The sequence below is a fragment of the Macaca mulatta genome, chromosome 2 (genome assembly GCF_049350105.2).
Source record: "Macaca mulatta isolate MMU2019108-1 chromosome 2, T2T-MMU8v2.0, whole genome shotgun sequence".
NCBI classification, from domain to species: domain Eukaryota; kingdom Metazoa; phylum Chordata; class Mammalia; order Primates; family Cercopithecidae; genus Macaca; species Macaca mulatta.
Genome location: NC_133407.1, coordinates 93,050,034 through 93,072,851, shown reverse-complemented (window position 1 = coordinate 93,072,851; position 22,818 = coordinate 93,050,034). Strand labels below are relative to the sequence as shown.

The window sequence follows — 22,818 nt, the reverse complement described above, 5'->3', positions numbered from 1 at the left end:
TTTTGACACCAGAGTTGTATGTCCAATTGCCTATTAGACAACACTACTTTGACATCTCATTGGCATTTCAAACTTAACATGGCAAAAGCCTTCCATTTCCTGCTTGCTCTTCCTAAAGTTTTTCTAGTCCCATTCAGTTGCAAATCCATCCTTAAAGCTGCTAAAGCTTCAAGCTTTGGAGTCACTCTTGACTTCTTTATCTCATACACTATATCTTATCCATCAGCCAATTTTTTCAGCTGTACCTTAAACATACAAGCAGAAGTCCAGCCACTTCACTCTACCAACACTGCTACCATCACTTCTCATTTGAATTATTACAACGGCCTCTTATAACCGTCATCATCAAACTGGGTTCAGTGGCTCATGCCTATAGTCCCAGTAACTTGGGAAGCTAAGAAGGGAGGATCACTTGATGCCAGGAGTTAGAGTCTGCAGTGAGCTAGGATCATGCCACTGCACTTCAGCCTAGGGAACAGGGTAAGACTTCAACTAAAAAAAAATTAGCATAAAAATAATAGTCACTATTCATGTTGGAAACAGATGGTATACTGCCTTAGTCTGGGCTGCTATAACAAAATACCATAAACTGGCAGCTTATAAACAACAGAAATTTGTTTCTCAGCGTTCTGGAAGGCTGGGAATTTTAAGAGTAAGGTCCTGACTGATTTGGTGTCTGATGAGGGCCCATGTCTTCATAGACAGAAATCTTTTCACTCTTAAGTCCAAGACCAAGGCAGAATGTGTGTCTGGTAAGGGCCCCCTTTCTGTTTCACAGACAGTTCCTTCTCACTGTGTTCTCACAGGGTGGAAGGGACGAGAGTCTCTCTCGTGCCTCTTTTATGAAGGTGCTAATCTGATTCACAAGGAGTCTACCATTATGATCTAATCATTTCCCAAAGGCCCCATCTCCTTATACCATCACAATGGTTATTAGGTTTCAACATATTAATTTGGGGGAAGACAAACATTCAGACCACAGCCAAATGGAAAGTTTAATAAGAGGACTGTTTACAAAGATGTGGACAGGATGAAGGGAAACTGGCATAAAATGTTCAAGTGCCCTGTGCCTAGCAAGCAGGGGCCAGTAGTAAAGGCATGACTACCCTTAAATCTGAAGGAGTGAGAGGCAGGAGTAATGACCAGAACACGTGCACACAACAGGAGCAGTATTCTTCAGCAGACCAATTCAGTCAGCCTACAGCAATCACCAGAAAGTGAGAGGTAGAAATAAAAACCATGAATTCACTTTCCTCCTGCCTTCTGATCTCCTGATCACAGACCTAAATGAATCCTAAGGCAGAAAACAAGAGAGCTGCTCATGGATACAGCTCATTAAGCTCACCCTCCTAACCTTTCTGCTCCTCTGGAGCACAGAGCAGGAAAAAAACGTAGAGAGAGGATCTGGGGAAAAGCAAAATGCATCCAGCAATATAGCAATATAGTGAAGTAAATGTTACTTTCACAGGGTGAAATGAAACAATCTGTGTAAAGCATTTAGTACAATGTCTGGCACATGGCTTTTAGCTGGTGGGGCAACCCCCTTATTTGCCTGGCATTATAGTTCCAAATGTGGACTTTTGCGGTGGTAATTTCCAAACTTTAGGTGATGACCAATTAGTGGGTTGTGAGTTTAGTAGGTTTTCTAGCACTTATTTTTTTAAGAAACAGAAAAGACCAGTATGCATTTCATGAAGTAAGGATAAGTATTATCTAATATATATCTGTGTGCGCAAGTATGTATTTGCTCCTTGGGTCACAGTGTAATATATATTTCTTACTAAGGATGACAGCCAAAAAATATTTGAAAGCCACAGTGCAAGAACACTCTTAGCTACTGCTCTCAACTCTCACTTATTTTTTCCCAAGGAGAAGTGACTTACCTGATTTAAAAATTTGAGATGAGAAACTAAGAAGATGTGCTTGAGTCCTTTCTCATTCTTTTGTCCCTACCCCCTCTTTTGTCTTTTATTACTTTCTATAGTAAACTAAATAATGTGCCCCAAAGATATCAGGTCCTAATCCTTGGAACCTGTGAATGTTACCTTATATGGCAAAGTCTTGGAAACTATGATCAAATAAAGGATCTTGAGAAGGGGAGATTATCCTGGATTATCTGGGTGGCTGGTAAATGCAATTACATATATCCTTTAAGAGGAAACCAGAAGGAGATTTTACAAACAGAAGAGAAGGACAATGTGAAGATGGAGAAGTCGGAGCAGAGTGAGATTTCAAGATGCTGGCTTACAAGACTGCAGTGATTCAGTCACAAGTCAAGGAATGCTGGTAGTCATCAGAAGCTGGAAGAAATGAGGAATGATTATCTATTCATCAGTCAATGGACATTTAAAAAGATTACTTTTCAAGGCTATTTCTAGGATCTTGGCAGGTAGGTAAGAGGCAACCAGACTTAGATTCATGAATGCGGTGTCACGAGAATGAGGAAGGCTTCTACCCTCCAATTTGTACTCTGGTTTCCCTCATAATAAGAGCCCCACACTGAGTGACAACTATGTGCAGAACACAATATGTGCATAATCTCTACATTCACAAAAACTCAGCAAGGTAGTTATCATTACCTTCATTTTACAAATGAGGAAGAAACTCAATCAGAAATAACTTGTCCAAGTCACAGTATTAGTAAGTGACAGAGCCAGGTTACCTCCAGTTTGATCTGCCACCAAAAACAGAGCTATCTCCAGCTCAACAAAGTGTCTTGCTGTGTTGCCACTCCCAATTTCCTGAGTCTGGGCTTTTGTAAAGTCTCAAAGCTAATTAGATTCTATTGCAAATCTGTTCCTCCAGAAAACTGCATTACATAGTTTGTACATACCAAAAATATGCATAATAAATTTTTCCAGATAGCATTCTAGTTTGTTGATGCCAATTTGGTCCCAAGGTCTTATGCCTCACTTGATTATTTATTTTGTAATTGCTGGATAAAAACTAGATAAAAGAGAGGCAAAAGAGGAAGTTATAAACTTAATGCTAGTGTCTTAGTGCTGGATGTCACCTTAAATCATGTATTGACAATAAATTACGTCACAAAAACCTTAGAGCTAGAAGACCTCTTGGATTATCAAATGCAAACTGTTTTTGCAGATGAGGAAAACAAAGCCAAAAATTTTGCATATTTGTTTAATAAGTAACCAAGTCATCAAAGCAGAATTGCATTGCAATGTAAACTGATACTTAATAATCTGTAAATTCTAAGAGGGAAGTAACTCCAAACTTATTTTGATCATGTAAACATTGCATTGTAAAATTCCATTATTGTTTCCATTATTTTTCTCTTCTCAAGCATTTATGTAGGGACGTATGAAACTGATGTCCACGTAAGGGCAAAATCCAGCCCTACTTTTTATTTTGGGTGAGGAGGAAAACTTTTAAATAGCCCTTTTCAGTTGTAGGATCTTGACATTCCATGTTCAGAATATGAACACTTTAATCCCATTCTACAAAACGAAAACCCAAACATTCACAAAGTCTTGTCAAATCACATCCTTAAATGAAGTTCTTTTAAATTAAAAAATGCTACCGAGCAACCCCTGAAACACAGTGTGGTTGGTTTCATTTGTTGTTCTGGGCATCTCGTTTAGTACACTGGGTAACAACGTATTTGTTTGGGTTCGTGGTGGAAATCTGTCACAGCATGTTTAACTATATTCACCACCCTTGACAATTATTAACATAAAATAAAGGCAAAACGAGGTGCTAAGATGGGGGGGGGGGAATCGTTCTGAGTAAAGCTGCCCATGCCCTTTCCTGCAAGAATTTGCAAATACCCACCGCCCAGGAGCAAAGGACAGAAAACACAGAGAAGCCCCACCTCTACACCTAGAAAGGAAAAGATCCGCCCACCCTTCAACCAACCCGAAGTCGCTTTCTCCGCTCTGTCCACTGCTTGAGCGACTTTCCTTCTCCTCCGCGTCCCCTTTTACGACAGTTTTCCGGCCTAGTTTGCGGCTGCTCCTGCCGTGTTGCGTAGGGCGCCTGTGCTTGAGCGGTTTGTGCTTGAGGTTGGGGGTTGCGTCGCTCTCTGGTAAAGGCGTGCAGGTGTTGGCCGCGCTCTCTGAGCTGGGATGAGCCGTGCTCCCGGTGGAAGCAAGGGAGCGCAGACGGAGCCATGGTGAGTGCGGCCTTCCGGTCTCCTTAGCAACATCCGGCCCAGGCCTCAGCCTCAGCTCCCGGCCTCGGAGGTGTGGAGTTGAAGTTGTGCTCCTTAGTGCGACTCTGGGCGGGAGGTTTCGGTTTTCGGGGCGTCACACTCACCAGGACACAGCCCTGTTGGCTCGCTCCTCTTGGGTCTTTGTGTTTTTACATCGTCTTTCTGCACGGTTCTCCAGCTTCTTGTCCGCACGGGCTCTGGGCGCTAAGGCGTTGCTTGCCTGGAACTCCTGTAAGGTCAGAAGTCTATCATGGACTCGGAGATTAGTGGAAACGTATTTGATTATAGGTGCCCTTGCCCTAACACATCTTCACAGCACTGGCTCCACTTTGCTATATCCTTCTCTTTGGCTTTTGCCGACAGATGTCGTCTCCATGCGGAAATTCCTGAACATATTTGGGCCTCTGTTGTTAGGAAACAACAGGGCAGTGCCAAAGGTATATTCTCCTAGTTTAGCCCACGTTTAGCCTCGAAAATGCGTTATCAGAATTTTACAGGAGCCGTCTGTGAACAGTTTTTCCTTCTGTAGCAGAAATCTTATTTCCACTTTTTTTTTTTTTTTTTTTTTTTTTGAGACAGAGTCTTGCTCTGTTGCCCAGGCTGGAGTGCAGTGGCAAGATCTCGACTCACTACAAGCTCCGCCTCCCGGGTTCGCCGTTCTCCTGCCTCAGCCTCCCAAGTAACTGGGACTACAGGCGCCAACCACCACGCCTGGCTAATTTTTTTGTGTGTTTTTAGTGAGACGGGGTTTCACTGTGTTAGCCAGGATGGTCTTGATCTCCCGACTTCGTGATCCGCCCGCCTCGACCTCCCAAAGTGCTGGGATTACAGGCGTGAGCCACCCGCCCGGCCTATTTCCACTACTTTTGATTGAACTTTAATGTAACCTAATTTGTCCGGGGATGAAAGAAGTTTTCAAACGGAGGGAATCATCTTTTTCCCTATTGTAGAGGTAAATAAGCAAGTCGAACTTGCCGTCTTTCCCATAGTAATGAATCCGGTAACTTTAATACATTCGGTATAACAGATGCAGTAGTTTAAGGATTGCTGGGCAGAATATTTCTGCCTTAAAAGTTGTTTCTCGGCCAGACATGGTGGCTTATGCCTGTAATCTTACCACTTTGGGAGGCCTAGGTGGGAGGATTGCTTGAGGCCAGGAGTTCAAGACCAGCCTAGGCAACATAGCAAGACTCCGCCTCTTAAAAAAAAAAAAAGGAAAAAAAATGTTGTTTCTCCTATTAAAATGCAGTTTGTAATGAGTTGGTGATGGGAGAATGGGCAAAATGAGAAAGGGTGGGAATTAGAGAAGTAAATATTTACTCTTCTCCCCCTTACCAGGCCAGTACAGTGGTAGCAGTTGGACTGACCATTGCTGCTGCAGGATTTGCAGGTTTGTTTATGGTTTGGGGGTGGAAGTGAAGTCGGGGAGATTGGAGATTTACTTATTCTATTGCTTTTGGTTTTAGGCCGTTATGTTTTGCAAGCCATGAAGCATATGGAGCCTCAAGTAAAACAAGTTTTTCAAAGCCTACCAAAATCTGTAAGACTTAATGAACACTTTTGCTAATTCTTTGCTGCTTGTATTTGAAACCTAGAGCCACACTTAAGGAAGGGTAAATTTTCAAATATCCATGAAGTTCTAAGTGATTGCTTTGGACCCATTCTCCTGCTTCCCACAAGGAGAGTATAGAAGTTCTGAACTTTGTAATGGTGCTACCCTGAAACATCAGATGTTATATGTGACAGAGTTGGATGGGGTATTGATAATTCTAGTACCCCACTAGACCCAACTTTCTTGTGAAATAATCACTTTTTCACATACCATCACCTTCAGCATCATCTATACATATTCTTGTTTTCCTTTATCTGCTCTGCATGACACACACAGAGGTATATGAGATTCTAAAGTGATCCGATCTTACCATGTGGCCCTGGCACTCCCAAACGTCATACATAGGTAGCACTCTAGTTAATTAGGCTGTAGGGTTTGACTTGATGTTCTGGTCATACCCTATGTGGTCACAGTTAAGAATAGATTTGATTGTGATCATCTGTTGAATATTTATGTTGTGATTAAGTGTAACAGAATAGAGTGATTGTAGGCTTTACTAATATGATTTCTGACATAGCAAGGCCAGAGGAGCTGATAGTGGTATTTTCTGTATATGTATCTTAAAGTCTTGTTTCAAATACCCTTGAACCTCTTGTCTCAAAAGACTTCCAGATCCTGTTCTGGAGCCACTTCTTAATACCTCAGGAGTTGCACTTAAAAGTCCTCTGGAATGTCTTAGTTTTTCTACTGGCTCTGTGAATATTTCCAGACTTCTTTTTTAAAGCGACTTTGTTTATTGTATTAACCTTTCTTTACAAATGGCATTTCTTCTTCCAGGCCTTCAGTGGTGGCTATTATAGAGGTGGGTTTGAACCCAAAATGACAAAACGGGAAGCAGCATTAATACTAGGTGTAAGGTAAAATAATCTCTAATATTTTTAGCATTTTTCTACCACTCTAGAGCAATGAGGAAATATAAGACCTTCTCTCCTTTAATAGGAGAGGGTCATGGGGATTTTGTCCTAGGAAGATTGATATTACCAATTCTAATCAATGAAACTGTACTGTTCCTTCATGTTATTTTTAAGATGTAAACAGTCCTTCAAATCAGAAGGCACACTAGCACTTAAGCACTTTTTCTTTTTTCCTAGAGTGTTTGCTAAAACACAGGCACTTTTTCATTTATTGAGAGATAGACTCCTCAGCAGATTATCACAGTGTTCAGTGTTCTCTGTAACTGACATTTTTTTTGTGTGGTGAAATTCTGCCTTTGGCCAGGCACAGTAACTCATGTCTGTAATCCCAGCACTTTGGGAGGCCAAGGCCGGTGGATTACTTGAGGTCAGGTGTTCAAGACCAGCCTGGCAAACATGGTGAAACCCTGTCTCTACTGAAAATACAAAAATTAACCAGGCGTAGTGGCACACGCCTGTAATCCCAGCTACTTGGAAGTCTGAGGCAGGAGAATCACTTGAACCCGCGAGGCAGAGGTTGCAGTGAGCCAAGATCAAGCCACTGCACTCCAGCCTAGGTGACAGAGTGAGACTGTCTCAAAAGAAAAAAAAAAAAAATTCTGCCTTCTTCACTTTCAAATCCTTAAACATGCTTTTCTTATCAATAAAAGGACTGTTGTAATGAGTATTACAAGTTCAACACATTTTTGAGAGTGCCTTACTTTTCTAAGGAGCAGTTTAGTTCCCCAATTTAGGATACGCATTGGGTGTGTTGAGGTTTCTAAACAGCTTTTCATATCGTTGTGTTAATTTACTAGTTTCACAATGTCTTTAATTGGCCTTTACGTACAATTGTTTGATGTGATACAGAAGTAGGTTGAAGTAAATACCTTTTCTTTTTTTTAATTAGCCCTACTGCCAATAAAGGGAAAATAAGAGATGCTCATCGACGAATTATGCTTTTAAATCATCCTGACAAAGGTAAGTAGCCATTAAATTCTTGTTGTAGATGTTGCTCGTGTGACTAGTTGTTATTAATGGGATTTTATCTCAAATTCCTGGCTATTAGAAGGGAAACACTTAAATCTGTGTGTAAGTCCTGTCTCCTAGGCTGGAGCCATATGTTTTTGGTATCTTAAATTCTGAGTGAAAACTTTATTTACAGAGTGAGCAGATGTAAGTGCTACTATTACTATGTTTTGTGGGGTTTTTTGGCCTACATTTATTATAAATTAAGATGTTAAATTTCAGTAAAACTAAAACGTCATTTTTCCTTATCCATTTTAGATACCTTGAAACGGAGATTACCTAGATAGAAACTTAATGGGATTTATTTATTCGTTTCTGATACACTTCTATGCAGCCTTGGCTGTGTTGAAGGAAAGCCAAGAATTTCTTTGAATACCAAAAATTAGACCACAGAATTCATGTTCTAGTGTTTGTATCCTTTTACTTATACAGGAGAGGGCTTTCATTAATAAAGAGGGTTTTTCAGTTTAAACAGCGTTATAATTGTTTGATATCTGATTTCACAGTGTCTTTTATGAAATTCAGCTTGTATTATATGGAGGGCTTCTGATTCAGTAGGTCAGCAGTTGGGCCCCATAAATATGCATTTATACTAAGTTTCCTGTTATTTGTTGCTGGTCTAAGACCATACTTTGAGAATCACTCCTCCAGCAGATTTGTAGGAAAGCAGCTGTAGATTGACATTGTGAAGGGACAGTAGATAATAGAAAAACTGGACAGAAAAAGGATGTAAAGCAAACTGTTATCTTTCCAGTAAACAGCTCAGAAGCCTTTGAGAATATCATGGTATAATTGATGTTCATTTATGACCTGTAATCATGAATAGGCTAACACCAGTTCAAAGGCATATACATATGTCTCCAGTATATGTGATAGAAATCCTATTTCTATCAGTTTAAGCTTTCTAAAAAGCTGTCATTTTTGTAGAAATCTCTCCCACGTAAATTCATTTCTCATTGGTCACATATATTACCATGTATCTGGTCATCCAGTTGCAGTGTCAGGGTTAATTTTTAAAAATTAAAAACACTGTTTCTGCTAAATCTCCCTCAGATAAGCATTGGAGTCCTTGAAACAAGAGTAGCTTTTTACCAAGCAGAAATTGAGAATCCATATTGTAACTGTTCTTTTTTCTTTCTTCCTATAGGAGGATCTCCTTATATAGCAGCCAAAATCAATGAAGCTAAAGATTTACTAGAAGGTCAAGCTAAAAAATGAAGTAAATGTATGATGAATTTTAAGTTCATATTAGTTTATGTATATGAGTACTAAGTTTTTATAATAAAATGCCTCAGAGCTACAATTTTAAAAAATGATTTAGCACAAGCTAAATCTCAAAGCCTTGGTATATTTTTCTTGTTTAAATTTGGGGATTTAAAATCAGATTAGTTTAGAATATTTGCATATTAATTATGGGCAAGCACACACCATCTGAATAGAAATATTGTTCATTACTCATTTAGCAGATGATTTGGGACCTATGTCTACTTTTCAAAGCAAAGTGAAGATGACAGTCCTTGCTCTGAGGGAGCCCCCACTTTAATGGGATACTGATAAACTGATAATTAGACTATGTGATAAATAGTATGATGGAAATTAGCTCAGACTGTTTTAAGTAGGGACTCTTACCTTATTCGGTGGAAAGGCTGTTCCAGGTATAGGCAACTGGCCCAGCAACTTGGATACTTGGAACCTTGTATTTAAAAGTGAATTTAACCACAACTTAGACCTAACAAATTGACCTAGGGGTGTGTGTGTATTCTATGTACATACAATTTTTATTTCATGCATTAAAAATAGTATAAATATTTCAGAGTACAGGTCTGATACAACCACAAGTTCATTGCAGCCTCAACCTCCTGGGTTCAAGCAGTCCTCCCGCCTCAGCATCCCAAAGTGCTAGATTACAGGCATGAGAAGTATTTACATTGTATTCAGCTAGCCCCTCAACAGTACTGATCATTTATAAATTATTCCTTCAGTTGGCTATTTCTTGACATAATCAAACTTCTGCAATTGTTATGATAAACACTGTTAGCAAAACTGAAAACAAATGTTCTCAATATCAACATGTTTAATTTGGACTATTTAGAATTTATATACTAATTTAAATGATGTTTAAAGGCAAATTACTTACTGTTCATCTAACATAAAATATATAAGGATCTTAACCAGAGGACCTGTATAAAACATCTGATATAAATTAGTATGTATTTCCCAACAGGAATATTTCTATGTGTAGCTCTAAGATGATAAATTTTACTACCTACCATCTAAACTTCCTTAAATCATCATAAGGTTCTTAATTATTGAAGGATACAAGGACTTTTGAGGTTAAAAAAAATAGTGGAGGTAATATTTATCTGCCTTATAAAGTAAAGGTGTATCTGCTCTTTGTGTTTTCTATCCTATACCCTTGTTTAAAATCTGATGGAGTCTGTTGTGATTTAGTGTATGATGAAACACTAGCTTCTAAGGCTTTTATGCAAGATAAATTATTTTATTTCCAGGGACAAGGAGACATGAAGGTACAGTTAGTTGGTTCTTGTTTGTGGTAATTCTGTTCTTTAAGGTGGCTGTGAACACTGAATTCGCCTGTAAGGAACAAGTTACTAAGAGAAATACAGATTCTGTGACCCTTCGGTCACAATATTGTCTGCCAGTCAGTATATAACCTTGATCTACCTGTTTCTGCTTGAAAACATTCTTTAGTATTTCATTAACTTTGAATTAACAGCCAACAGCACTATAACTCATACTTGGCACATCACAGCCTTCTTTGCATTTAAGAACAGTAGGTAGCACGCTTCACTACTACTCTTGGGAACCATCTTAAAACAGCAAAATCACCAACAAAAAGCACAAACATGAAGCTTGGCACTAAATAGACCACAAAAAGGATACTTGTTTATGGTGTGAAAGCTTAAACAAGTAGAGCATTGCCTTGTGCACATAAAGTGGTTTAAACTTTTTGTCACTCTGCAAATACTCACAAATGACCAGAAAAGGATGTTGATTTTGGAGTTACAAATAAATTTTAGTGAGTAGGAAAATTCACAAATAAGGAATTCCACTAATAATGAGGATCAACTGTATTTTGGTTTACTAACCTTTTATTTCAGTCCATTGGACAAATCAAAAAATGTTCCTCTGAACAAGATCTTTATGAAGAAATAGTTAAGACTTAAAAGCACATTTTTCAAAGACAGACAGTGATAATACGCTGACAGGCAATGAAGCATTAACTCTAAAAAGGGAAATTTAACTTAGTAGATATAAATACTTTTGGGTGTTCAGTGCAGACAGCACACCTGTTTTAAGATAGGTGTTAAAACAACGGAAACCACTTAAAAATAATACCAGGGAGCACAGCAGAGCACATTTTTTCTTGCATAGTAATCAGTTTTATTTTCTCAAGGCTTACCTTTTTTAAGTAGAAGAATCCATGTTTCATTGAAGGCTGTTAGGCAAACAACATTTAAATGTCATCCATGTGAGGGCTCTAAAGATCATGGTAGGTGATTGATACCAATACGATCCATAAAAAAAACTTTAATCTTTTACTGGTATTTTCTTACAAAATACTTGGTCTGTAACATTTGAGTACTTACAATGTACTAGCACTGTGCTAAGTATTCTTCCTGTATCTCTCAGTAGACTGGTTATTATGATGTACATTTTACATGTGAGGAAATGGAAGTTTAGTAAAGTTAAGCACCCAAGGCGACATGCTGAGAATGGCTGATCTTTCTTACATCCCAAGTTCCATTCTCCTAACTTTTGTACTATGGCTTTACAATTCTGATAACCTAAGCATGTTTTCCTTGATGGTACTGAGATGTGAGTCTGGTATTTATCTCCACAGATCCAGTTTGGGGCCTTTGTCTTTATTCATTGGTGCTTCCAGATAAATTTTAAAGAAGGCGGCATGATTAAACACACTTAGGGAATGGGAGGTAGGTTGCAAGTTAAACTTCTGCAGAAGCCAGGTAAATCTGAGCTTTGGGGCTTCAGCTTTCTCTGTAAAAGGGAAGGATACATGACCAACTTGAAATTGTGAGGATTCCTCCACGTTTTATGGCTTGGGAAACAAAAGTCCAGAGCAAGTGGTCGTTTTCTCAGGTCCCACAGCTAGTGAAACTAGAATTAGGTCCTGGCTGTCTTCTCCAATTTGCTATGTTCATATTAGTCCTCATTAGAAGTTTGTGGGGAATTCCTATCTATAGCCTTCATATTAGACCTCAAATTCAGAGATTTCTGTGAGTCACTTAGCCTCTTCCCTTTTGGCTTTACTGGCCATCTGGGTTGACATTATTAGAAATGAGTCCTAAGGTGCTGTATACTGCTTTGTTGGTAAGAAGTGAGCTATAATGGGTTGTCCTGGAAGTTAACTCTTTCTCCAACTTTAGTTTTAAGCAAGTTATCCTGCCCTGCCATCAACTATTTTCCAAATGATGAGTACTTATGGAAACATTTAAATAGAATACCAATGAGAACTGAGAAAAATCAGGGAACTAGCTTATTGCCACACTGAAAGCTGTGTAAATTCAGTATACTGAATATATATGGGCTCCCATAAGAAAACTTAGTATCAGAAATGTCTAAAAATAAAATTTCACTCAGGCATAATGCTTCATTTTTAAACGGGTTAGTGGTGTTTTAGGTTGGAATGAGAAGTTCTCTTTCAATCATGAGAAATTGTATAAGGTTGACAGTGACCTTAAAAAAAAGTTGTTTTGAGGTTCTAGCAGGGGAGCGCAGCTACTCGTATACCCTTGACTGAAGACCGGTCCTCCTCTAGCGGGGATGGTCGTCCTCTTCGACCGAGCGCGCAGCTTCGGGAGGGACGCACCAGCCACTGCACTCCAGCCTGGGCGGCAGAGCGAGACTCCGTCTCAAAAAAAAAAAAAAATTGTTTTGCAGTTCAGAAGCTTGTAGTAGGTTCACATTCTGAGTGCACATGAGCCTCCAAACAGGTTAAATCTGAGGAAAATTTAGAACATGGATCAACAATGTCAAAGAACAGACTAAGCTAAAAAGGAAAAAAAAAAAAAACCTGTAAATTTTATGTAAACAAAGTAAAAAAAAATTACTATGTAGAATGCTATCCTAGGTTTTTGGTTATGTAAAGTATCCTGGAATGAGTAACCTTGAGTACCAGTTAACTTGAATGACCTAAGCTCTGGTTTTAGTTTTTGGACTGCTGTACAGTGTGCTGTTTTTCAGCTTAGAGCCAACTACTGCCTTAGTAACAAGATATATATAGGAAGAGCTTCTATCCTGTGTCACCTATTATTCCTGACCCAATAATAGAACAGTCCAATGATATGGGATAATCTGTTGTGGTTAACATTTGCTGCCACCTTACTGCAGTTTCAGTTAATGAAATTTCAAATATATGTTTACATTTTTTTTCACAACCTGAAGACAGCCAAGTTAGCTGAAAAAGGAAGTCTAAAGAGGTTGAAATTTAAGCAACCAGGCAACAATTAAGTAAAAATTGTTTATCTAGAAAAACTATTGGAAAATATTTTTAATGAAAATATTCTCTAAAACTAATAAATTAGTACGTACATTTTACAGTTAATCCAATTAAGAGGGTACAAAGAGGTAAAAACTTTCCAAAAATAAAAAGAACATACCAATCACTGAAATACAAAGAAATTCAAGAAGCTAATAAGTAGCATACTTAATAGTGGGGCTGTAAGACTTGTGAAAAATTACTTTGTCCTTGTTTGGAATATCTTATAGATTGCATTCAGCATAGTTGAAAATGTCTGGGATGGATACATATGTAAAACAAACACCACTTAAGTTTGGCATACTCCTTATGAGAATACTTGGGCATTCGGTTAGGTGTTGCCCAGGGTCTGACATGTGACTAGACTCAAATTACCATTGGAAGGGCCTTAAAGATACCAACTCATCCAGCCCTCTCTGGTTGCATAAAACTGAAACCATAGAGAAAAAGTTTATAGAGCTAAAATAGTGGCTTCTAATTCTGTACTGTCACCTAAAGCATCTCTTTGAATTATCAAAAGAAGAAACAAGCAAATGGACTGGGAAATCATCTTACAAAACTAGAGTATAGTTTTTCCAGGGGAATTGTGTACCTTACCTCAGTACTGGAAGTACTAGTACAGAAGATACAGATGAATCTGAAGTGATATACTGATAAACTTTTTTAAAATTTGTAATTAAAGAAATTGTTAATAGTTGATCATTTTTGACCCTTACAAAAGTGGTGATTTCCTACTGTTCAATGTAATGGGGCTTAAGTCAGTTTTAAGTTAACACCACTTGCTAACAGTCTGACTTTAAGCAGATTGCAGTTCCTGCTTTATTGCAAAAGCTCCTGAAATAAAACCCCAAATACTATCAAAGATCAACATGGGTTATAAGCAACTGTAGTCCATTCAAGTACACGTTCTAATAAAGAACTGAAATTTAAAAAAAAAAGGGGGGGGCTAGCAAATTCACTATAGCAAACACATATTCTTATGAAAAAGCATAAGGGATCCAAATCATGTAGCAAAGACAGGAAGACTGAGACAATAACAGACATCCTTTTTGTTGGGATTTTTTTCCAAAACAGTAGATTCAGTTCAAATCCAAGTTCCTTGAAACCTTACAGAAGAAAATCCGGATGTAATTTTCCTTTACTGCCATTCTTAATCACCAACCAATCATCTGTCCCTGGACACAGCCTGTTTTCCATTTTTATCTGTCCTTAGGCAACAGCCTATGAGAACACTAGTTGGTTTGAACCTCAAAAGCATAAATCTGTTTGCAGAGGATACAAATGGTGCTATTTCCCAATCCAAGATTTAGTTAACATACCAACTTTTATAAGACCCTCCTTAGGTTACAAAACACTAGACACAGCTAACAGCAGCTACAAAAATACGTGACTTAACACAACGGCAATGGAACCCAGCAGCATCTGAGGTAAGTTTCTATGAACTCACCAGTTTGATGTGCTGCTTCTAATTCCACATTAAAATACATGATTATTTCAAAACAAAGATTTGTGCATTCCTATTATACTTTTGCCAATTATGTCTGACGTGTTACCAGAGACACCATTTTGCAGAAGTTTTAGCCCCCTTTAAGGCTTAACAAAGATCATGATGCCTAAACTAGGAATCGTAGGCCTCCCAAAGCTTCAGGAAAAGCAGGTCATTTTTGCTACCATATAATCTCAGCTGTTACTTCGTGATTCCGTTCAGGTATCGTATGAATTCATATATATATATGCTGAAACATTGTTGGAACCGCACAAGACCTTCCAGAATACCTTTTTTCCTTCTCTTTAAAGAGGGTCTCAATGGCGCAGAACTGAGCTCAAATGATGCTCCCACCTCAGGCTCCTGAGGAGCTAGAACCAAAGGCATGAGCTACCGCGCCTGGCTCCAGAATGTATCTTTTGCTTAAGTGTCTGTTTAGTGTATACTGGCAAGTTCTTCCCATAGCAACATCTCATCTAACTAGGATAGCAGCCAAAAAGACGGACCCCGCTCAAATACATTTAGAAGACTACCTGAATTAATGGCTACCATTTGGGGAGTGGGCTCTCTTTAAAAAAACAAATGCATATTTATCACAATTCTGCAGTACCTATATTTTTTAAAGGACAAGACACTGGGTTTAGTCATTTGTAAAATAATGAACTTAGTGTGGTTATTGCTAGTATGAAGAACTGGTTCAGCTATAAGATTTTGTTTCTTCCATTCCCATTGAAACAATCTTTATGGAAAATGGATTTTAGTGTATCTGACTATTCTACATGGGAGAGAATGAAAAATCATTTTTTTTATTTACCAATTTGCCAATTTGGCATTAAAGTTCCTCTAATACCTTATAATTTTTAACCCAATTATGTAAGAGAACTGAGACTATTTAAACTGTTTCTAACTTTGATCGATTTAAAAAAAGATATTTGTGGGTAATTTTTTTTAAATCACAACATGAAATTACTTGATACCTTTTATATATAAAGGACAAGAGTTGCACTACTCACACCTTAAAATTCTGTTACCAAGAACCAATCAGAAGGCTTCAGGAAAAAGCACTTAACCTAATTATAATTAATTTGAGGACTAGGGTTATATATACTGACCTGGCAAATTTTACATTTTAAACTGTATCCTGAATTATCCTTCAGATCATATAAAATCACATTTTTATGCACATAAAAAATTAAACTATGCACACAAAAAACACTTTTCGTATGCCAAATGATGCAAAGGGCTGTCATTCTTCGTTCAGTGGTCTATATGATATTGTGGAACAAAGCCTTCTAACAATTGACTTGACCTCAAAATTAGCTGTACTAATTGTTGTACCACTGTTAAACTTCATGTCTTTATCTTCATAAAAATTAAGCTCTGGCTAAAACATATAAAGTTTAATAACTGATTTTTAGTCACTGGTATGAGAGCCTTCAAAATAAGTTGAGAATCAAGAAGCAAAACATTGGCCTATTATTTAAAAGTTGCTTGTCATACCTTCTATCCCCCATTGTCTTCCAAAGTTGCCTTTGATTAGAATTTTGTTAGGTTTTTTTTCCTAATTATCACATGTATTATTAATTACCTATGCATCTAACAGCCTAAACTTGTGTTAAGATTTCAGAGGATTCATTACAAAATGATTAAATGCCAGCTGACATTTTAATGCTATTTACCAGCAAGTATAACTGCTTTTTAAAAAGCAAAGTATACTATCCTAAGCCTATAAATAGCTCCAACTACTTTGCAACAATTGGTGTAAAAAGTAGAAAGTTAAAAAAATTCAGCAAATGGAAGATCAAAGTTTATTTACTACCTGCATACAAAAACATATTGCACATCAAACAACCGAAATAAAAAAAAAAAAAGGAAAAAAAAAGATACTCTACTGAAGACTAACATGTAGTTTATACAGAATAAACCTTCTGGAAATTGATCTTTTCAGTAGTTCAGGTTATGTCTGAATGGACATGACTAATTCAGCTTAGTGTTTTAACTAAAGCTATGTTTGATTTTTAAATACTGTACACTTTAATAAATAAACCAAACAAAGCCTCAAGGTAGAACAGTCACTGCCAAGTATCGCCCAGTGTCCCTGCAGATGAGTTTAACAAATGTATTCCAGTGGTCTGCAGATTTTCCTCTACATACAGCATTTAAAAAACACATTAAAACAGACCAGTTTCCAGACTAAACTAATGAAGAAATTACAATTCAGTGCAAAATATTTTAGACTGCATTTCATTCTAGTTTTCCTCAGGTGAAGAAGTGGTTGCATATTAAAAATGTAACAAAAGCAGCTAATGCTTTCATAAAGAATATTACGTTAGGGATCCCACCCCACCCACCACCCCCCATCTCTGCCATATTTTGAAAACAAAATAACATTTCCTATAGCCAGCAACTTTTTTTTAATGTTACATATACTATTCTCAAGGCACATCTGATGATATATTTTATAACACAGTAGGTGTCAAAGTATGTTTAACATATGATTTCTTCAGGATCCCTCCCCTTTTTGAATTCCAAATGGAGGAACTGAAAGTGCGATGTAAAGACTGGCGATCCATATTCTATCTTTGGCAAGCTTGTACAAGCACTATTGTAAATGTAATGTAAAAGAACTGTAAACTAGGAACTTCTTCAGTTTATGAAACACCATTCAGGACTGCTGCTTCTTGAGTGTTTTCTTCTTTTAAGGTATTAATCTTTTCTTCTCCTGGAGTACGCTGTAGCTTAGAAATGTCATCGCCAGAAGCACTAGTTGGGCCGTTTATTGCCTTTTCTGAAGGACCATGCTCTTCAATCACATCTTTTGCCTGCCAAAGGGAGACAACTTTTTCAACTTCTTTATAAATGAAATCTATAGCTGAGGAGGAAAACAGCTACATAAACATTAATTAGCTAATGAAAATTTTCAGTTTCATTTGCCACAATGGATCAAAGTATTAAAACGTCTCTAAAAATCAAAACAAATACCAAAGTATTCCACTCTATGGGTCTTTCCAACTTTGTATCTCTAGTACCTAGCAGTGCCCAAACCACACAAAATATCTGAACTAACGAAAACTGTACCTAATTTTAAAACACTGGAAAGCTCACCATGAAAATGACATAAACAGTTAATATTAAACATTTAAATAATCACCTACTTTACTCACCTTTTGAAAAATCACATTTACATATCAAATACCGTAAAGCATTTAAAAGAACTAAAATTTAAAAGGTCTATATCCATCAATGAGAAGAGGTATATAGCCTATTGCTCCTGAATTAGGCAACAGTCTCTATGCCCAATATCTTTGGGCAGATTGAATTTTATAAATGCTATTTGGAGCTCTAACTAAAAAGCATTTCAGGCTCAAGCATGCATATCTTCAGTTATCTGGGGCCAAGAACATATTCAAGAGTCTAAGTAAAATAGTATTGTCTATTTGTGGAAACAAGTGATCACACAGTAATAGTAAAAAAATAAAGCTAAACCATACCAAAAATTAAAAAAACAACAAAAACCTACAGGTTAAATTCTCCTTACCATTTCTTTCTTGTTTTTAGCCAAAGTTTCCCTTGGGAGGTTTCTTTGTCTGCTCTGAGACTCAGCTCTAGAAATATAATCTGCAACTGTGACTGTTAAAGATGAGAAAAAAATTACAGGTGTTGAAAAAATATTTCTAAAGTTTATTTATGGATAAAGGGTAATTTCACTATTAAACTAGTGGTGGGTCACCCAGTGTCAAAATTTTCTTAAGCTGGGTATCACCTCCAACCAAAAACAAAGCTTTAAAAATCTGCCAGGGTTTTTGGTGCTGAAGAAAATTTCAAGCTTGAGATTGAGGAAATCTAGATTAAATTCCTCTTTGCCAAGAATCCAGCTATTTGCTTCTGGTTGACCCTAAGGTTGTGGAACAAAGTTGGTAGAGAAACCCACAACCAGTAAAAGGAAATACAAACGCAGTGTTCTAAGCCCAGTGTTTCCAATTGTCAGTGGGGGTAAATGGGGCAAATTTGATCCAAATCATAGTATAATATACTTAAATTTGAAAATTTCATCAAATACAAAAATATTTACTCAATTTTTTTTTTTTTTTAAAGCACAATTAAGATATCCAAGTGTGGTTTATCCTATGGCTTTGTTTCAACGTTTCACACTAGAAACTATTCTGAGTGATTAAAATAAGAAACTACAAGCAAACTAAAGATGACAGACCACCACCCTAAAAATGTGGACATTGATCAGACTGGGAAAAGGTCCAGAGTGTATTCAGTGACACCCCTCCCACGCCCCCTTTGTCAGTCTTGGTAGGGACTATCTTAAATGTGTATTTGCAAAGTAGCAGCAGTAGTGAATTAGGAAAAAGACTAAACGAAACTAACACCCTACCGTCAACCCAACTTCAACAAATTACCTATGTTCTACAGTATGTGGACTGACTCACTTTATACATCAACACTCAAGAACTGAAACTTAGGGCCGGGCATGGTGGCTCACAAATGTAAACCCAGCACTTTGGGAGGCAAAGTGGGCGGGTCACCTGAGGTCAGGAGTTCAACCAACATGGTGAAAACCCATCTACTAAAAATGAAAAATTAGCCAGGCGTGGTGGCACAGCCTGTAATTCCAGCTACCTAGGAGGCTGAGGCAACAGCATTGCTTGAACCTGGGAGGTGGAGGGTGCAATGAGCTGAGATTGTGCCACTGCACTCCAGCCTGGGAAACAAGAGTGAAACTCTGTTTCAAAAAAAAAAAAGAATTGAAACTTAGAATTCACTGATTTTAAGAAATATCAAAAGAACCACCCTTTTTTCTTTCAAATAATTATTTTCTATCACAAACTGTTTTAGAAAATCCCTGATATGTAAAAGCACAATATATATTTTAAATTATGGGAGCAAGTTAATTATGTGAAGAATGAAAACTCCGGTAAATTTTAAATTATTTATTTAAAGTCACTAGGTATGGGGAGAATTGGTCCATAAAGTATAAATTCTATGAAAACAACTAAATCATTCAGGTATGATAAAAAGCTGGATAGTATTTACAATTCATGTTTCTTAATTATGAATTAACATGCTAACACTGTCATAAGATCCAAGAACTTCCTAGAACTATCGTGTATATCTTTTAAAACTACAAGGGAACAACCTATCTAAGAACTTACATATATCATTTACTAGAAAACCACTAAAGATGTTTCAAATCTGAAACTACCTCTTTCCTTCCAAACTGTAAGAAACTCAGTACGCTCATCTTGAGGCTTTTTTAAATTAAATTCATTGCTAATATATTTATAACTACATTAAAAAGTTTACAATATTGGGAAAAGGGCTATTGTAATAATCCACTTTATTATGTCTATATACATGGCAGCAAACCTATTACAAGAACAATTCTAGCCAGTGTGGGGAACAGCATAGCGAATGCACTGTTTCCAAGTTCGGCCCTCAGTGACACCTAAACATCTAACTGGAAACCCTGCTGCTAAATTAAGTTGGTGCAAAAGTAATTGTGGTTTTCACCATTTTGGGAGGGATGCAAAAACTACACCAACCTAACACATGTTGAAACAATTCCTAGAACCTTTCATCCACTGTGTACAGAGATAGAATAATATATTTTGATACAGTTTTCAACTAAATCAGCAAGCACTTAGCTGGGGTATCCCCTACCTAAATAAAAGGAAGCCAAAAGAAACCTCTGTTAATTCAAATAAAAACCTGTTCATAGCCAGTCCTTATAATACAAAGCCCCTTAAAAATCCAATACAGATTAATAAATAACAATATCTAGAAAAAATACAGGCAATTTGTGTAATGACATGGACTCTAGAATTTCCTCTAAGGGATCCAAGTTAATCAACTGGACACCAGTGTGTATTGTCACATTCTAAGAATGGTAAAGAATATTCACTGCTTAATTTACACGAAGAGCAGCAAGAAATTTTGAGCAGATGAGATCAAATTAAATGAGTGTTTTAAAGAGAATGTTGATGTTAACTTTAGATGGAGGCTGCCTCCTAGAACTGCTACCAGGATCAAGGGTAACAATTTTGTGCTTGTTTCACCCACCCTATCTTTTGGGAGAAGGGGCAAGCTAGGAAATGCAAGAAGTTTTAAAAGAGGGAAGTAGTAATCCCAAAGAAGTAGTAAAAAAGGAACAGATGCAGTATGGAACAGAAATCATTGTCAAACTGTTGAAGCCTCCAAACTACTCAAGTTGCAATTAATACCATACAGAAATTTTTGCCTCTTCTCCAACAAACCCCACTGTTACTCCGTTTATGCCTGCTGACTTGGTAATAAACCAGCATGTATCTAGTTAATAAATGCTGTAATATATTGTTACATTCATACTGATAGCCTGAATTTTCTTGTTTACAGTAGGGCCAGAAAATGTATCACTGCTGTACCACCTTCAAAAAATGAAATAATGTCTTCATCTAAAACACTTCTTTTTTTTTGAGACAGGGTCACACTCTGTCACCCAGGCTAGAGTGCAGTGGCACGATCACCCTTCACTGCGGCCTCGACCTCCCAGGCTAAAGTGATTCTCCCGCCTCAGCCTCCAGAGTAGCTGGGACTACAGGTGCACACTAGCACATCCAGCTAATTTTTGTATTTTCTCTAGACAGGATCCCACTGCCCAAGCTGGTCTCAAACTCTTGGGCTCGAGCAATCCTGCCACTTGGCCTCCCAAAGTGCTGGGATTACAGGTATGAGCCACTGCGCTCAGCCCTAAAATATATTTCCAACATTAAAGGAGGGGAGGAAAGAAGGAGAAGGAAAACCAATATTTTCTGGACACTTCCAATTTTTTGACAATATTTAATTGCTCTAAAATTTTGCAACTATCTTTAAAACATGAACTTTTAGGGATGGAAACTAATTCTCTTAATCAGTTTTCCCAAATGTCTCTACAACCACTAAATTTAAAATAGTAAAGATGCCAGAATTTACATTCTTTATTTGGGGAAAACACATAAAAGAACTGGTTTTGGAAAGAATGCAAAAATTGGTTAGTTTGAAAGGGGTTTATTTCTGGTGCACACAATTGCTTCATTGTGAATATACATGTGATTCTCTGTACATAGGAAATGGAATTATGTTCAAAATAATAGACACAGCAAACAACTTTCTTTGAAGTTACTAAGAATTAATGACTACATAAAATAAACATTCTAAAAGTCAGTACTATTAATTTGAATAGTTAGTGGGTGTAAGGGAAAAGGCATCACACTACAATAAACAAACAAAAACATAACATGCATTCCTCGTATTAGGTTAAAGACACCTTCAAATATTTTTCTCTTTTATGCTTTTTTAAATTGTGGGTATTACAACTCCCACAAAAATGAGGTGCTGAATTCAGATACAGTAAGCAGGCACCATGCAAAAGCTGCCCAGTTTTGCCAATCAACCTCAATCACAATCTACAACATAGTCCCTGGGATGGCAGGCCCCATCTCAAGTGTGAAGAAACCGGCAAGTGAACAAAATGGTCTTCTCAACAGTATTTCCATGTAAACAATTAGGACACAACATTAGTTCAATTAGACAAGTTACTAACACACTGTGAAGGAAGAATGCATTTTCTTAATAGTAGTAGTCTTATTAGTTGAATAAACAATTTATGCAATGCAAATTTTGAATGTATATGCACACATGTGTACATGTAAGTATAATATATTTAGAAAGCAGACATATGACATTTTTTTCATGCTTGTAACCTGATGTTGTCAACAGGTCCACTCAAGTTACCTGGCTGTCTATCTTCTGCCTGACCCCTGAAGCGACGCCTGCGGCTACGATTGCGTCGCTGGGGTTTTTTTTCACTATCATCTGTAATTGCAAAGTTTACCATGAACTATTCTGACAAAAACAAACAAACAAACAAAAAAAAAAACCTTTCCTTCAAAGATTTAAAGGGTAAAAATAAACTTTTAATTAAACACCAAAAATAAAACAACAAATGTTTACTGACAGGAAATACATTTTTGTAGCTTTCAGCATTCCAAATGGATTAAAAATGGAATTATCATCTGGAAATTCAGAGGGTTTTAACTCACAGTAAAACTCTCAGACTTAAACTGCCATCATTCAGGGACACAG

The 22,818-nt window shown here is 37.3% G+C and overlaps 3 protein-coding genes across 10 annotated transcripts in view; 1 reads left to right on the top strand and 2 right to left on the bottom strand.

Annotated features, from left to right (window-relative positions):
* LOC114676301 (uncharacterized) overlaps positions 1 to 5,386 on the bottom strand; it is a 778,104-nt gene extending 772,718 nt beyond the window's left edge. For both annotated transcript variants that reach the window (XM_077991694.1, XM_077991695.1), the window contains exon 1: positions 3,874 to 5,386. In XM_077991694.1, coding sequence (XP_077847820.1) covers positions 3,874 to 4,128 — 255 coding nt within the window. In that variant the 5' untranslated portion in view covers positions 4,129 to 5,386. The remainder of the gene's footprint in view (positions 1 to 3,873) is intronic.
* DNAJC19 (DnaJ heat shock protein family (Hsp40) member C19) lies at positions 3,959 to 22,546 on the top strand. Of its 2 annotated transcripts, XM_077990774.1 has the most exons (7): positions 3,963 to 4,129; positions 5,507 to 5,558; positions 5,635 to 5,708; positions 6,558 to 6,637; positions 7,584 to 7,654; positions 8,850 to 8,927; positions 22,453 to 22,546. In XM_077990774.1, the coding sequence occupies exons 1-6, from the start codon at positions 4,127 to 4,129 to the stop codon at positions 8,918 to 8,920; spliced, it is 351 nt and encodes a 116-aa protein (XP_077846900.1). In that variant the 5' UTR covers positions 3,963 to 4,126; the 3' UTR covers positions 8,921 to 8,927; positions 22,453 to 22,546. The 2 variants fall into 2 exon arrangements, with proteins under 2 accessions (NP_001253196.1, XP_077846900.1); NM_001266267.1 differs by lacking the exon at positions 22,453 to 22,546 and having other exon boundaries at positions 3,959 to 4,129; positions 8,850 to 9,017.
* The window catches only part of FXR1 (FMR1 autosomal homolog 1), a 66,487-nt gene continuing 60,172 nt past the window's right edge, over positions 16,504 to 22,818 (bottom strand). For 2 of the 6 annotated variants that reach the window (XM_015131559.3, XM_015131561.3), the window contains 3 exons: positions 22,468 to 22,548; positions 18,248 to 18,339; positions 16,504 to 17,531 (listed from right to left, as the gene is read on the bottom strand). In XM_015131559.3, the coding sequence (XP_014987045.3) occupies positions 17,361 to 17,531; positions 18,248 to 18,339; positions 22,468 to 22,548 (344 nt within the window). In that variant the 3' untranslated portion in view covers positions 16,504 to 17,360. The remainder of the gene's footprint in view (positions 17,532 to 18,247; positions 18,340 to 22,467; positions 22,549 to 22,818) is intronic. The other 4 variants (XM_015131560.3, XM_001098757.5, XM_015131563.3 and 1 more) reach the window with 2 other exon arrangements.

Bases quoted from the DNA above. Each gene is read 5' to 3' on its own strand.
- DNAJC19 (XM_077990774.1), top strand. The intron at 5,709-6,557 runs GTAAGACTTAAT...TTCTTCTTCCAG, and splicing joins TTCAAAGCCTACCAAAATCT to GCCTTCAGTGGTGGCTATTA. The intron at 7,655-8,849 runs GTAAGTAGCCAT...TTCTTCCTATAG, and splicing joins TTTAAATCATCCTGACAAAG to GAGGATCTCCTTATATAGCA.